Source organism: Quercus lobata, chromosome 10 (assembly GCF_001633185.2).
Source record: "Quercus lobata isolate SW786 chromosome 10, ValleyOak3.0 Primary Assembly, whole genome shotgun sequence".
Taxonomy (NCBI): Eukaryota; Viridiplantae; Streptophyta; class Magnoliopsida; order Fagales; family Fagaceae; genus Quercus; species Quercus lobata.
Window position 1 is genome coordinate 17,346,093 of NC_044913.1, and position 14,354 is coordinate 17,360,446.

General features: G+C 37.9%; 1 protein-coding gene across 1 annotated transcript; it reads right to left on the reverse strand.

Moving 5' to 3' along the window:
- Positions 1 to 3,037: 3,037 nt before the first annotated feature.
- On the reverse strand, positions 3,038 to 3,622 carry LOC115964435. The gene has a single exon (XM_031083745.1). It carries the CDS (start codon positions 3,620 to 3,622, stop codon positions 3,038 to 3,040), a length of 585 nt encoding a protein of 194 aa, XP_030939605.1.
- Between the last annotated feature and the right edge of the window lie 10,732 nt (positions 3,623 to 14,354).

Sequence of the window (14,354 nt, forward strand, 5' to 3'; positions counted from 1 at the left end):
TTCCTCGATGAGGTCTAAGCTTTTTTCCAGCAGTCCGTTGTTAGCATTGGGGTAGAATGAGCTGATCTTCAGTGTTAGGAAATTTGTCTCTAGAGGAATAACAGCCTCAGCTCCATAGGTCATCGAAAAGGGGGTTTCCCCTGTGGACCTGCGTGGCGTGGTGCGATACGTCCACAAGACATGGGGCAGTTCTTCTACCCACCTTCCTTTCGCGTCATCTAACCTCTTTTTCAACCCATTTACTATGGTTTTATTGATGGCTTCAGCCTGTCCATTCCCCTGTGGGTAAGTCGGTGTGGAGCACCTATTGGCAATTCCCAACTCGCTACAATATCTTCTGAAAGCTTTACTATAAAATTGGAGACTGTTGACCGAGATTAGGGTGTGAGGGATTCCGAACCTGGTGACGATATTTTTCCAAACAAATTTCTTGGCATCAACATCTCTAATGTTTGCCAGCGGCTCAGCTTCGACTCATTTTGTGAAATAATCCGTGTCGACAAGAAGAAACCTTTTGTTCCCTATTGCTTTAGGAAATGGTCCTAGGATGTCCAGGCCCCACTGCGCGAATGGCTAAGGGCTAAATAGCGGATTAAGGGTTCCGCCTGGTTGATGTATATTCGGGACGAACCTTTGGCATGGGTTGCACTTCTTCACATATTCCTGCGCCTCTTTCTGCATGCTCGGCCACCAATAACCTTGCGTTATGGCCCTATGGGACAGGGACCTACCTCCCGTATGACTTCCACAAATTCCTTCGTGTAATTCCTCCAGGATAAGTTCAGTGGTATCTGGGTGCACACATAGCAAGTACGGTCTTGAGAATGAGCGTTTATACAGTTTGGAGTCCTCGAACAGCCAGAATCGAGAAGCCTTTCTTCTAATCTTGTCGGCCTCGTTCTTATCTTCTAGTAAGGTGTCGTTCTTTAAGAATAGTACTAGAGGATCCATCTAGCTAGGCCCTGCCCTAACGCTGTGAACCCGTACTAAGTCGGTTCTCGCCATCGTTGGGCTGTATAGATCTTCTACGAGTATGACTCGAGGAAGTGGTTGAGCCGAGGAGGTGGCGAGCGTTGCAAAGGAGTCAACGTGGGTGTTCCCGCTCCTAGACACGTGCACTAGATTGAAGTGATCGAAATGCGCCCGCAAGCACTCAACTTGGACTAGGTACTCTTGCATTCTTTCATCCATTGCCTCTAATTCCTCATTTACTTATCCCACGACAAGTCTTGAGTCCGAGAATATGTTTATGGATTTCCTACCCAGTTTCTGGATCATTGACATTCCTTCCAATAATGCCTCATACTCTGCTTCGTTATTCATGGCGGAGAAGCCCAGCCTTAACGATTTTTCGATGGAAATCCCCTCGAGGGAAACTAGGACCAGCCCCACCCCTGAGCCCCTTTAGTTGGCCGCGCCGTCAACGTGTGCTTTCCAACAAGTGGGCTCTTGCTAAGAGACTGTGCCGATCAGTTTTTCGTCTAGATTTAGTGGCCTTCCTCCTCCTTCTGGTGTGGGTTCTGCAAACTCAACTACCAAATCCGCGAGAATCTGACCCTTCACAGCGATGCGAGGCATGTACCTTATGTTGAAGGTGCCCAGAATCGTCCCTCACTTTGCTATTCTGCCCGTGTAGTTGGCACTTCGGAGTATTGATCTGAGCGAAAGTTGGGTTAGTATAACAACGGTATGTGCCTGGAAATAATAGGGGAGCTTTCGCTTGGCTTGCACGATTGCCAGGACGGCCTTTTTGTGGGGGGAGGTAACGGATCTTTGCCTCATGCAACGATTTGCTTACGTAGTAGACAAGCTGTTGTGTGCTGTTGTCTTCCCGGATCAGCACTAAACTCACTGCGTGAGGGGCTACCGCAATATAGGCGAATAACACCTCGTTGGCTTCAGGACTGGACATTATTGGCGGTCGAGTCAGGTATTCCTTAAGCTACTGGAAGGCTAAGGCGCACTCTTCAGTTCACTCGAAGCCTTTCCACTTGTTTAATAAGAGGAAGAAGAGGCTGCACTTGTCCGCCGAGTGGGAGATGAAACGGTTTAAGGTGGCAATCATGCCAGTGAGTTTTTGGACCTCTTTGGGGTTTCGAGGAGGCTGCAGGCTATGGATAGCTCTAATTTGATCGAGACTGACTTCAATGCCTCTATGGGTCACCATGTAACCTAAGAATTTCCCTGACCCCACTCCAAATGAACACTTGAACACGTTTAGGCGCAGCCTGTACTTTCTCAGAATTCCAAAGACATCGCTGAGGTCTCTAACGTGGTTGGACACTAACTTGCTCTTCACCACCATGTCGTCTATATAGACTTCGATGTTCTTACCCATCTGTTGTTCAAACATCCTGATCATCATCCTCTGGTGGGTCGACCCGGTATTCTTCAAGCCAAAGGGCGTTACCTTGTAATGGTAGTTTCCAACGGGGGTGACAAAATCCATTTTTTCTTGGTCCTCGACAGCCAGGGGTATCTGATGGTAGCCTTGGAATGCGTCCAAAAAACTCATTCGAGGGTGTCCCACGGTCGAATCCACCAGTTGGTCTATCCATGGCATAGGGAAAGGATCCTTCGGGCAGACCTTATTCAGGTCTGTGAAGTCAACGCAGACCCGCCATTTCCCACTCTTCTTCTTCACCACGACTGTGTTGGCCAGCCATTCGGGGTAGAATACCTCCTTGATAGCCCCTACTTTCTTCAATTTTATAACCTCCTCTCTCACCGCATCTGCATGCTCTTTCGACAATCGCCGAGGAGGTTGCTTCTTAGGTGTTACGGCCGGGCTAACGTTAAGGTGGTGGTAAATGAAATCTGGATCAACCCCCGGAGCCTCGTAGGTGTCCCATGCAAACACGTCCACATTCTGTCTGAGGAAGTCAATTAGTGTTTCCTTCTCTTGGGGCGATAGTTCTGAGCTGACCTGAAAAAATCTTTCCGGGTCGGAGCCCATAAGAACTTTCTCCAAATCCTCACAACTTGCTTCCTTGGTAGGTCCCTCATTACCCGAGGCTAGGGCCGGGGTCGTTAATTGCTATAAGCCATTCTTGGCTGAGGTGGAGGGCTCAATACTCGGTCGTTGCGAGATGGCTGACATCATGCATTGCCGAGCCATGGCTTGGTTCCCTATTATTTGTTTCACTCGACCCTCCGACGGATACTTCACCTTTTGGTGTAAGGTTGATGACACAGCCCCTAGGGCGTGAAGCCATGGTCTGGCTACGATGGCGATGTAAGGGGAGTATGCGTCTACCACTATGAAGTCCACCTCTACTACGTTCGAGCCTGTTTGTATAGGCAGCCTAATCATGCCTTTCGGAGTGACGATTTTTCCCTCGAAACTCACTAAAGGGGAGTCGTATGCTGTCAGGTCCTCTGGTTTCAGCTTTAGCCCCTTGTACAAGTCGGGATACATTACTTCCATAGCGCTGCCCTGATCGACTAGCACCCTCTTCACGTTATATCCCCCAATCCTGAGCGTGATGACCAGGGCATCGTCGTGGGGTTGGAGGGTTCCCAGTTTGTCCTCATCCGAGAATTCGATTAGGGGCGTGGCCATCCCTCTAGCCCTCTTGGACTCCCAGTCATCAGCTTCAACGAGGAGCCAGCCCATCGACATTACTCTGAAAGGATGGGAGCCGGTCCTTCCTCGTATGGCGAGAATGACATTTATCGTGCCAATGGGTGGTCTCAATGCGCTTTGCCTTGTTTCGATGTTCGACTGCTTCTGCCATCCAACAGAGTGACGCAACAGATGTCTCAACTTCCCCTCTCGGACCAGCCGGTCTAAGTGGTTTTTCAGATTCCTGCAATCATCGGTGGTGTGACCCGGATCTTGGTGATACTCGAAATACAGATTCTAGTTACGTTTCGTAGGGTCGCCTGCCATCCTGCTTGGCCATTGAAAGAACGGTTCGTTCTTCACTTTCTCTAGGATCTTATGTAATGGTTCTCAGAACACAGCATGGACTGCCTGTGCCCCTGTGGATCCAGACTGCTCTGAGTAATCCCTTCTCGGCCGGTTACTGTTGTTAAAGTGGTCCGACCTGAAGTCCCTCCTCTCTTAAGGGACAACTTTCGCTTTGCCCTTTCCCATCTGTTGGTTTTCTTCGACTCTCTTGTACTTGTCGATTCTATCCATGAGTTGGCACACGCTAGTGACCGGTTTCCCAGTCAGGGACTTTCTTAAACCATGCTCTGTCTGTAGGTCCCTCTTGAATGTGCTAATGGCGACGTTATCATAATTTCCCTCTATCTCATTATACATTTCCCAATATCTGTCTGAGTAGGCCTTCAGGGTCTCTCCTTCTCGCATGGACAAGGACATGAGGGAATCTAGGGGCCGAGGGACTCTGCTGCTAGTTATGAAGCGAGAACCGAAAGCCTGTATCAACTGCTTAAAAGAGTTTATGGAGTTTGGCTTGAGGCCATCGAACCATCTCATCGCCATAGGTCCCAAGCTGGACGGAAACACTTTGCACATCAACACCTCGTCCCTGGAATGGATGGTCATCCTCTAGTTAAACTGGCTTACGTGCTCTATTGGGTCCATCCGACCATTATATATAGCAAATGCGGGTTGGTGGAACCGCCGAGGAAGCTCAGCCCTCTCTATCCTACGCGTGAAGGGCGACTAAGAGATGCAGTCCAGGGCCTTACTCATGGCGTCGTTTGCTAGGCCCTAGTAAGATGGGCTTTTGTGGCCGCGTTTGCGAGGTTGCTCTTCCTCGTAGGAAAAGGTTTCACTTGGCGGGTTCTCGATCTCCGCCTGTACTCATTGTCCTCCTCATCGCTAGTGTCCGAGCTGGGGGAAGGACGCTTTCGCTGCGCTCGGCGTAACTTCTTTTCAAGTCGTCGATTTCTTGCTGTAGAGCCCTATGATCGTTTCGCTTATGGGATGCGTGACTTTTCCCTTTTGAGCGACTTCTGCTCATGTGGGAGGTGTTTACACTACCCTCTTGTTGCTTGTCTTAATCTTTCTCCCATTCGAGATTCAAGAAGTTGTCTTGCCGTTGGGAGTCTGCGTGTCCCGTTTGGCGCAGACCTAATCCTTCCATTTCTAACGGTTTCACTTGTCGAGGCACGAGTTCTCCCCACAGATGGCGCCAATTGTAGGGTCACAGTTCGGGGTCCAGGCCTAACAGTTATGGGGTTCTGGCCCAAGGAGCCCTAAACAATGAATTTGTAGATAGTGAGTTACAGAACTAGGCCCTAACGAAGTGCATGCTAGTTAACTTTGGGCCATACAACAATCGAAAATAAGAAAATCTTCTTCATGTCCATTAGATATATGGTCCGAGGAGACGTATGGGGTGTATCTCTATCTCTGATCAAAGGCTATGGTTCCTCTCTTCTTCTTCTATTCTAAGTTCCTCTCTTTTTCCAGTCCCCTCTTCATGGGGACTCCCCTCTCTTATATAGCCCCCTTGAAGTCATCAAAACCTTACACTTGTTGATCATCTGGACCTTCACTTGAGTGTCCGCCCCATCGGACATCTCCCCCATCTTTCTGTGAGTTGTAGTAGCCAAGGTAACATTGTTCGCAAGTCCTCTCCACATTAATGCGGCCAGAAAAGTAGCTGTCATGCATTTAATGTGGCAGCTGTAGTCTCTCCATTGACATCCTATACTTTCTTCCCTCTTCCGGGCTTGTGGGACTCATCCTTGCTACTAATACTCGTTGGAGCGAATCTTTATTGCTGGCAGGGTGCATGTTTGAGCCTTACTTGGTACGTCCGAGGAGACATTCCTCCTCGGACTGCCTTTTAAACAAGTTTGGGCCTATAAGAATTGGGTTGGGAGCCCTTTTAGTGCCCACACCTTCTCCTCGGACGTGGTCGAATTCTATATGGGGCCCAAGGCCCATTGTATGATTTGGGGACTTTACCCCTACAAACTTAGATGGAAATTTTTTTTATCAATTTAACTAAAAATTAAAGTCTTCGATTTTTTATATATTACTAGTTGGTAACTCATGCTGAGAAATTTTAACATAATTTTTTTTCTTTTGTTTAAATTTAAATTTTGATAATTATGGTTGTTATTAATTATTAATAGGAATTTATTATAATTTTGTGTGTATAAGAAATTTTATTTTCTAGCAGTAGGTATTCTTGTAATTGTGTTTGTATATGTAACCTCTTTTTTATATAACCCCTCCCCCCCCCCCTCCCCCGCCGGCGGCGAACACACGTCCTATATTCTACCATTTAAACAAAACATAATGAATTAAGATTATTGTAAAAGGTTTAAATATAGAATATACTTTAAATTTAATAATAAAAAAATACTAGAATAATGAAATTTAAAATTATAATGCCTCAAAAGTTTATATTTCACAATATAAGATATAATTTATTAAGATTATAGTAAAATGTTTAAATATAGAATATACTTTAAATTTAATTAAAAAATTATATTAGAATAATGGCATTTAAAATTGTAATGCCTCAAAAACTTATATTTCACAATATTTTGAAAGCAAATTGCCGAGCTTAAATAGTTAAACATCTTTGGTTTTATATAGATTATAAATAAACATAAGTGCTTAAAAAAAAAAAGTAGTTTCCAAGCTTAAATAGTTGGCTCCAATGTTTTAAAAACCGGACCAGAGGCAAAACCGGATTTGCCTCTGATTCTTGGTTTTTACTAGTTTTTGACCAATTTTTTCTTGTTTCACCTTGGTTTTAGCCATTTTCTTTGGACTGGATTGGCCTCCAGTTCCTAGTTCAATTGGTCGGACCAACCAGTTCGATCCAGTTTTTAAAACCTTGGTTGGCTCTATATAGAAGTCACAACTCACAACCCAATGGTGCCCATGTGCCCTTTCTCTTATGCCGGTTTGATCCTATCTCACCATCTTAAGAATAGATAGAAAAAAAAAAATTTAAAAATCCTTAATATTCTAACAAATTCATAGTCGAAATAGAATGTGAAATAAAATTGTACCCCTAAAGATGCAGAAAGACCCTTAACATTCTAAGAGAATTCATAATTCAAATAAAATGAGAAATAAATATTATAACCAATTTAAGTTACACATTGACTGGTGGATTGATATTAAATTAGCTGAGTGTGTATTATGTAGGTGTGTATTGAGTACCACATCAAGCATATGCTGAATTGATATGAGATTTATAAATAACCATAAAAATTCTTAATTGTGATTAAATTGGTCATTTTATAGACAATTTCAAGGAGCCTTGACTATAATTAGATTAACTGTGACAATTACAAGGAGTCTCGACTATAATTATATTAACTATGACTAAAGTAATCCTTTAAGGATATATTGTTGATACGTGACTAGGGCTTACCACATCTATATCTATATATATAATAATAGGTGAAGCTGAGAAAAACTCAAATTACAATTCCAAATTAGAGTTCCAATTTTGCGTCATGTGTCCTAAATTATTTATTCTTAAAGAGTTTTATTTCTTAATTTTAGAATCAAATATGGGACCACATCATAAATATTCATCCAAGTGAGTTATTAAGTACAAAAACCAAAAAGTCTAGAATTAATGAATAGTAAAAAAAAAAAAATGCTTCACAATAATTATAAATAAATAAAAATGGACAATTTACATTTTATATCTAATAATATCTTTACAAAATTTTTTAAAGAGTTAACAAAATATAAAAATGACTATCAATATAATTTAAATTATATATATAGAAATTATATTATGCATCTTATTGTATATCTTTAAGTGTATCCATGCATATACATGAGGTTACAAGTTAATTATTTATAATAACAAAGTATAAAAATTAATTAATGACTTGCTAGATTTATTAAAAAAAATAATAATAATAATAATAGTACCACATTTTTGTAAATGAGTAGCATTTTTTTTTTCTTCTTCTTATTGCTTGCATGTTATACGTAACTTATTAAATCAAAGTGTAAAGAGATGTTGCTAAAAATATATAAGTAAATCTTTTTAATTAATAAAAACCATCTTTCCTTTTCAAAAACAAAAACCCATTATTTTATCTTGTATGTGAAGAACTAAAGATAGAGACATTGTGGTTCTAGGTTCAGTACATGCCCAAAAAAAAAAGGAGAGGTTCTTTCATATATATAAATAATTGCCACTCACTGTTGCTGATGCTTGAGCGTACCAGTTATGAATTTTCTCATGTCCTTCGTTCATAAACTTTATTTGATTCGCCATTAGGATATGATGCATCTACTTCAACAGCACTTGATGGGGAGGTTATTTATAATAAGCAGGCGGCTAAAGATTTAAAGCAAAATGACAAGTCCTCCTATCTCAATAGTACATATCAATATACATAGAGAGAGAGAGAGAGAGAGAGAGATTCTATCAAAATGGACATCAGAATATGCATGGAGGCTAATATGTCTAGACATGGCAAAACGGGCGGGTCGGGTCAATCGGGTCACGGGTCAAAAAACGGGTCATTTTAAGCGGGTTGAAATCAGGTTCGGGTCAATCGGGTTGCGGGTTGGGTCGGGTTGACCCGTATTTTTCACATGAAATTTTTTTTATTTTTTTTATTTTTTTTATAAAGAAAACAATATGTATTTGCCATTTGGATAGTTATGCAACATATTACTTGATGTAAAATGCATTATTTTGCATTCACTACTTATATAGTTATATTAAGAATAAACTCAGTTAAACTTATTAATATTTATTCAATAATTTTAAAATTATACAAATCCTAACATTGCTATCTAAAACAAAAAAACACAAAGATAAGTAGGTTTTCAATCCTCAAGTAAATACCATGCATATATATATATATATATATATATACACTAAAAGAAAAAAAAAGGCCTATTACAACAAGTAATATTACAACAACAAAAATATATCTTAAATTTATTACATCAATTAAGATTGTTGCAAGAATTATCTTGTTACATCTAAATGTATTGTTGTAATAACTAAACCTTATTTTATTTTGAAATATATCGATGCAATAAGTAACCACTTATTTCACATCAAAATATATTGTTGTAATAGGTGAAGAATATACCTTTTGTTGTAATAGTAACTTAAATGTATTACATCAATTTAAGATTGTTGCAAGAATTACCTTGTTACATCTAAATGCGTTGTTGTAATAGTTAAATCTTATTTTATGTTGAAATATGTTGTTGCAATAAGTAACCACTTATTTCACATCAAAATAATGTTGTTGCAATAAGTAACCACTTATTTCACATCAAAATATTTTGTTTTAATAGGTAAAACCTTATTTCTCATCAAATGAAGTTGTTGTAATAAAGGTCAAGGACGGCTTGATGCATTTGGAGGTTTAAGACAAAAACTAAAATTGAGGCATTTTATATATTTAAGGCAAAAATACACTTTTGGTCCCTATATTTTGAGCCAATTCTCATTTTGGTTTTTACTTTTTTGGAGCGCCTATGTACTCCCTCAAAATCGAAAATCGTTACCATTTTGGTCCCTACTATCATCTCAATAATGGAAATTGTCTACATAGCAAATGGAGTGCACTGTTGGCAAGTTAAATGCTAGTGTAACTAATAAAATAATAATAATAATAAAACAAAGTTATTTGCCATTTAAAAATGCCACGTCAGCAAAATTTAAACAAAAATTAAATTAAATTAAAAAAACAAACCTTCAATCTAATTAAATTAAATAATAAATTTTTTTTTTTTGTTGCTTTTCATTTTTTTTTTTGGAAGAACATAAGAACATGTTCTTCCCTAAATCAAGACATATCCAACTGACCCGAGAGCTCCGACAGTCGGCGGTGGGTTATAGATCCCAAAAACTGGTTCCAATAATCGGCGGCAGGTTACAGGTCCCATAAACCAACTCCAGTGGGTTAGTTGGCGGGTTCTCTCCTCTAAAACCCGCCTCAACCAACCCAACCAGCACCTTACCAAAATCCTGTGATTCAAGCTTTTTTTGGCAAGTTTTTGGTTAAAATACTTTAGATCCAACGAGTTTTACGCTAGATTTTGGGATATCTCATCGAATCTAGTGGGATCTCAACCAGATTTGGTGGAAATCTCACTGGATCTAGCGAGATCTCACCATATCTGGTGAGATTTCCGCCAGATCTGGCAAAACTTCGTTTGCAATAAACTATTTTGGACGGATTTTTCCACCGTGGACAGTTTATTTCGAACCAACCGCTTTCTAGCGCGAATCCGACTATTCTAATCTGACTCCCTCGCTAGTTAGCGGCAAGTTTGAACTTCCTCCACTCGATTCTAATAGGTTAGTCGCAGGTTGGACACAAACCTGACCTAGACTGACCTGTAGTCACCCCTTCAAATCCATAAACCCATTAAACAAACCAATCTCCAACAAACTCATAAACCTATAAATTTTCTTGGAAAACAAACACAAAAAACCCAAAAAATTCAGCTTAATTACAAAATAATAAATCCCAAAGCCCTTATTATCTCAAACTCAAGTAAAATCATCAAATTCCAAACCTTAGCTAGCCACACCCTGAAATCTCCAAAGATCCACAACATGCCACACCCAAAATCTCCATACTTTTTCGATGTTCTTCTTCCCTAAAACCCATGGCCAAAAACCCATCTTCCCCATATATGCTGAAAATCATTCTTCCCCATAGACCCATGTTCTAAAATCGATGATGTGAACTTTCTCTATCTCATGGTCTAATCCCATGGCCAAAACTCACGATTGACGACTCATGGCCACACCCCATCAATTGAACTCTATCTTATCATATTTCTCTCTCTCTCTCTCACTCTCTAAATATGACATAAAAAAAATTAAATATTGCATAAACTCTATAATCTTATTTTAGATGCAAACTTATGATTAATTAACATGAACCACGTAGAATTTTTTTTTAAGAAAGTCCTTAGACACAAAATTTGACAAAACATTTCACACTTGTTGATGTGGTAAATATGATTTTTAAACTCGGACCGTTCAAACAACCCGAAAAGAGAAAGGTTCAAAGTTTTTAAGGTACTTCAGTCGAACTATGATAATGTCATAATTAATATAATAATTATTTAAAAGATAAATAAATATATTAAATTAGTAAAAATTGAAAAATTAACTAAAATAATCCAAAGTTTGCGTTTGGGTTAGGATTAAAAATTAAAATTATTTCACTATTCAGCTTATTTTTACTGCTATTCATGGGCCCACTGCACTTTATCTACAGTACTTTTAGCAATAATTTTTCAGTTTCAGCAAAATAAGCAATTTCCAAACACATTCTAAATATAAAGAATTATATTTCAAATACATTTATTATGTCATAACTTTCATAATGCAAATAAAAAAGGGAAATGCTAACGAGTGCCCTTAGGGCACTGGTTAATAATCCACTTAAAGAAAAATTTTATGTGAAATGAAAAAAAAGTAATTAATATTTTGACAGTTTTTTTCATTTCTCATAAAAGTGATATCAAAATTTTCCTAAAATTAATTATTAATGAGTGCCCTAAGGGCACTCGTTAGCATGATCCAATAAAAAATATTAAATTCTAAGCATAATTGACCATCCAATATTTTGTTTTTTATGCCCATTCAACCATTTGTGAATTTAAAAGAAAAAAAAAATTACAAGAGTGGAGTGGGCGGACATTGGTTTGTGCCCATTAAAAGATGGGTTAAATAAAAAAAAGAGTTCCCATAAAATTAAAGCAAGCCTTTAATTAGTAGTTGAGAGTAAACCAAGGCAATGCAATAGTGTTGAGCCGAATACTGTTGCATTATTTCGCGAGACAAATATTGGGTAGTGGGAAAGTTTTATTTGTGAAAAAAATTAGGAAGCGGGAAAGTTTATCATCTGTTCCGTTTTTTTTCTCATCTATTCTGTTTTTCCCATCTCCTCTCAGTTCCGTCTTTATCTCCATCCATGATATTGTATCTCAATTTTGAAATTTATCTCTAGTGGCTTGAATTTGGTTTCTCTCACGCAAACAACCAAAAACTGTAAAAAAAAATTATAAAAAAAAAAAAAAGGTTTTTTTGAGAGGGAAAAAAAAAAAAAAACGTGAGATTTGAAGGAGGCAAAGGTGAGAGATAATTGAAGATTGTGATTTGAGGAGCAGCGGAGGAGAAGGTCATTCTCTTTTTCTGGGTTTTCTTTGAGGAATTTCAATCTCTCATTCCGGTTGGTTTGAGAAATTTCTCTAACAAAGGGATAATCTTTTGCTCCTCTTTAAATTTAATTTTTAATTATTTGTTTCTAGAGAAGACTTAGCAAAAAAAAAACGAAATTTTAGCTTTGGATTTTGAGCAGTGAAGTAGAATGAAGTAGCCTGATACAAGTATATGGCTTGATTGAGTTGATTTTTATTTTGAAGCCTAGATTGAGAAAAAGAAATTGGGAATTTTTTTTCTTTTCTTTTGTCAATTTTCATAGCCACCAAACTGGAAGAAAAAGAAAATAGTTTTAGATTTTTTTTTTTTTTTGTATGTTTGATGCTTTCATATCTTTGACAAATTATGTAGTTTGAAAGTTGGGGATTAGTGGAATTTTTAAAGGTTCAGAAATATTTCTGCTTGCTAATGTACAAAATCTTATATATATATATATATATATATATTTTTTTTTTTTTAAATATGTGATTTTGAGCTTTGCTCACCCCCTGTCTCTCCTTTCCTTTGTGTGAAGATTCCTTTTGTTTCCCACTAATGCATACTGAGATTTATTAGACCAAATCTTGTTAGTGTAATGTACATGGTCCTTAGGCAGTTAATCCAGATATCAATGGTCACTGCCTTTTTTGTTTACTTTAATGGCATCCTAGCATTCTAGATATTAATATTTCCAAGGCTTTTGCATCCTCACCAGATCACAATGAGGTAGGCAAGGGAAGATTAGAAGCTTGTCCTCAAAAGCAAGTAGTTAAGAAAGTTGACTACCACGATCAAGGTTAGTTTTTTCCTGAATGCTAGATTCTTGGATGTTGATGTTTTTGGTTGTTCTATTGCTATATATTCTTTCTTTTTGTTTAGTTTATTGAAAGTGTCGTATATGGTGGAGACTTGCACTAGTTCATGTAAATTTTGCATTTTAAGGGAGGAGGGGGGGATTTGAAAGTGTCGGCTCTGTTTTGCTTATGAACTAAATTAACATATTTTTTGGTTCATGCATGTGGAAAATGACAAAAGAAATAGATTAGATGGGGATTCTTATGTTCAAATGGTAGATTTGAATTTGATTTTGCTCTTCTAGTTGTATTTAATTAACCATCCCCTTCTTTCCCTTCCCTTTTCTAACTCCCCCTTTTCCTGACAGATTAAAATTTTTCTCCACTAGTCTGCATATTCTTAATCTGTGGTTCTTAAAGAAGGCTATTTCCTATGTGAAATTGTGATAGTTTATTAGTTTTGTAGACTTGATGGTTTTAGAAGTAAGGGGAAGGCTAAGTTTGTTATATGTTGTGTGGTGCAAGTATTTTGTTACTCTTCTATCAAGTAATGTAACACCTTGAGGTAAACAATCTAAATTGTTAAAATTTGGCCTTTGATTGTAGCTTCATTTATCTTCTTCCATATTCTGTGAACCATTAGCAGCATTTTGGCATTTGATTTTTTGAGTAAATTATCTATGGGATTTTTCTCCTCTGTCTATGTGCATGTTTAATTGTGTAATATATGTGTTACAATTTTGGTATTATTCAATTCTAATATAGGTGTTGCATTATATTAATCTTATAGTAGTCTAACACTGATAATCTTGAATGCCATTTGTTTTTTGGTACATGTTAGTCTATTGGTTGAATATTTTCTTATTTTTAGCTTCTATTGAGACATATATAGATTGCAAACATGTTTTTTTTTTTTTTTTTTTTCCAATTTATACTTTTTTTTTCTTTTCTTTTCTTTTCTTCAATTGTATAGGGTGGAGGCCAATGAAGTGGTTATGAAGCATGCATGGATATCACTTTCTAAAAGGAACTTTTCTTACAAGTTGTGTATATATTTGTGTATATTTACTTTTGAAACTATGTGTTTGATCATAAACTCAACAAGTTATGTATATATTTGTGTTCTTGGACATATCAATTTGATAGAGTACTTTGACTTTTGCATTTATTTAATTTGTATCTTTAAATTGTAGTTCCTAAATATAATATTTATATTATCTTATAATTTGTATATTGCAAGACAGGGTAATATACAAATTATGACACTAGACAAAACAAAACCAAAAAAAAAAAAAAAAAAGCCTCATCGCACGTGCATAGTGTTGGGCTTTGTGGAGCCTAGTTATGTTTGATCCAGTTGACGACCCGACCAAACCCGAATAATGTTACGTGGTTTTTGATAGGAGATTTTCTGAGGCTTAGTCCATGGAGCGAAGGCTTGGGTCAACAGGCAAATTGTCGA

What these genes read in the sequence shown, in the direction of transcription:
- LOC115964435 (XM_031083745.1), bottom strand. Translation starts at nt 3,622, where the DNA reads ATGTCGATGGGCTGGCTCCTCGTTGAAGCTGATGACTGGGAGTCCAAG.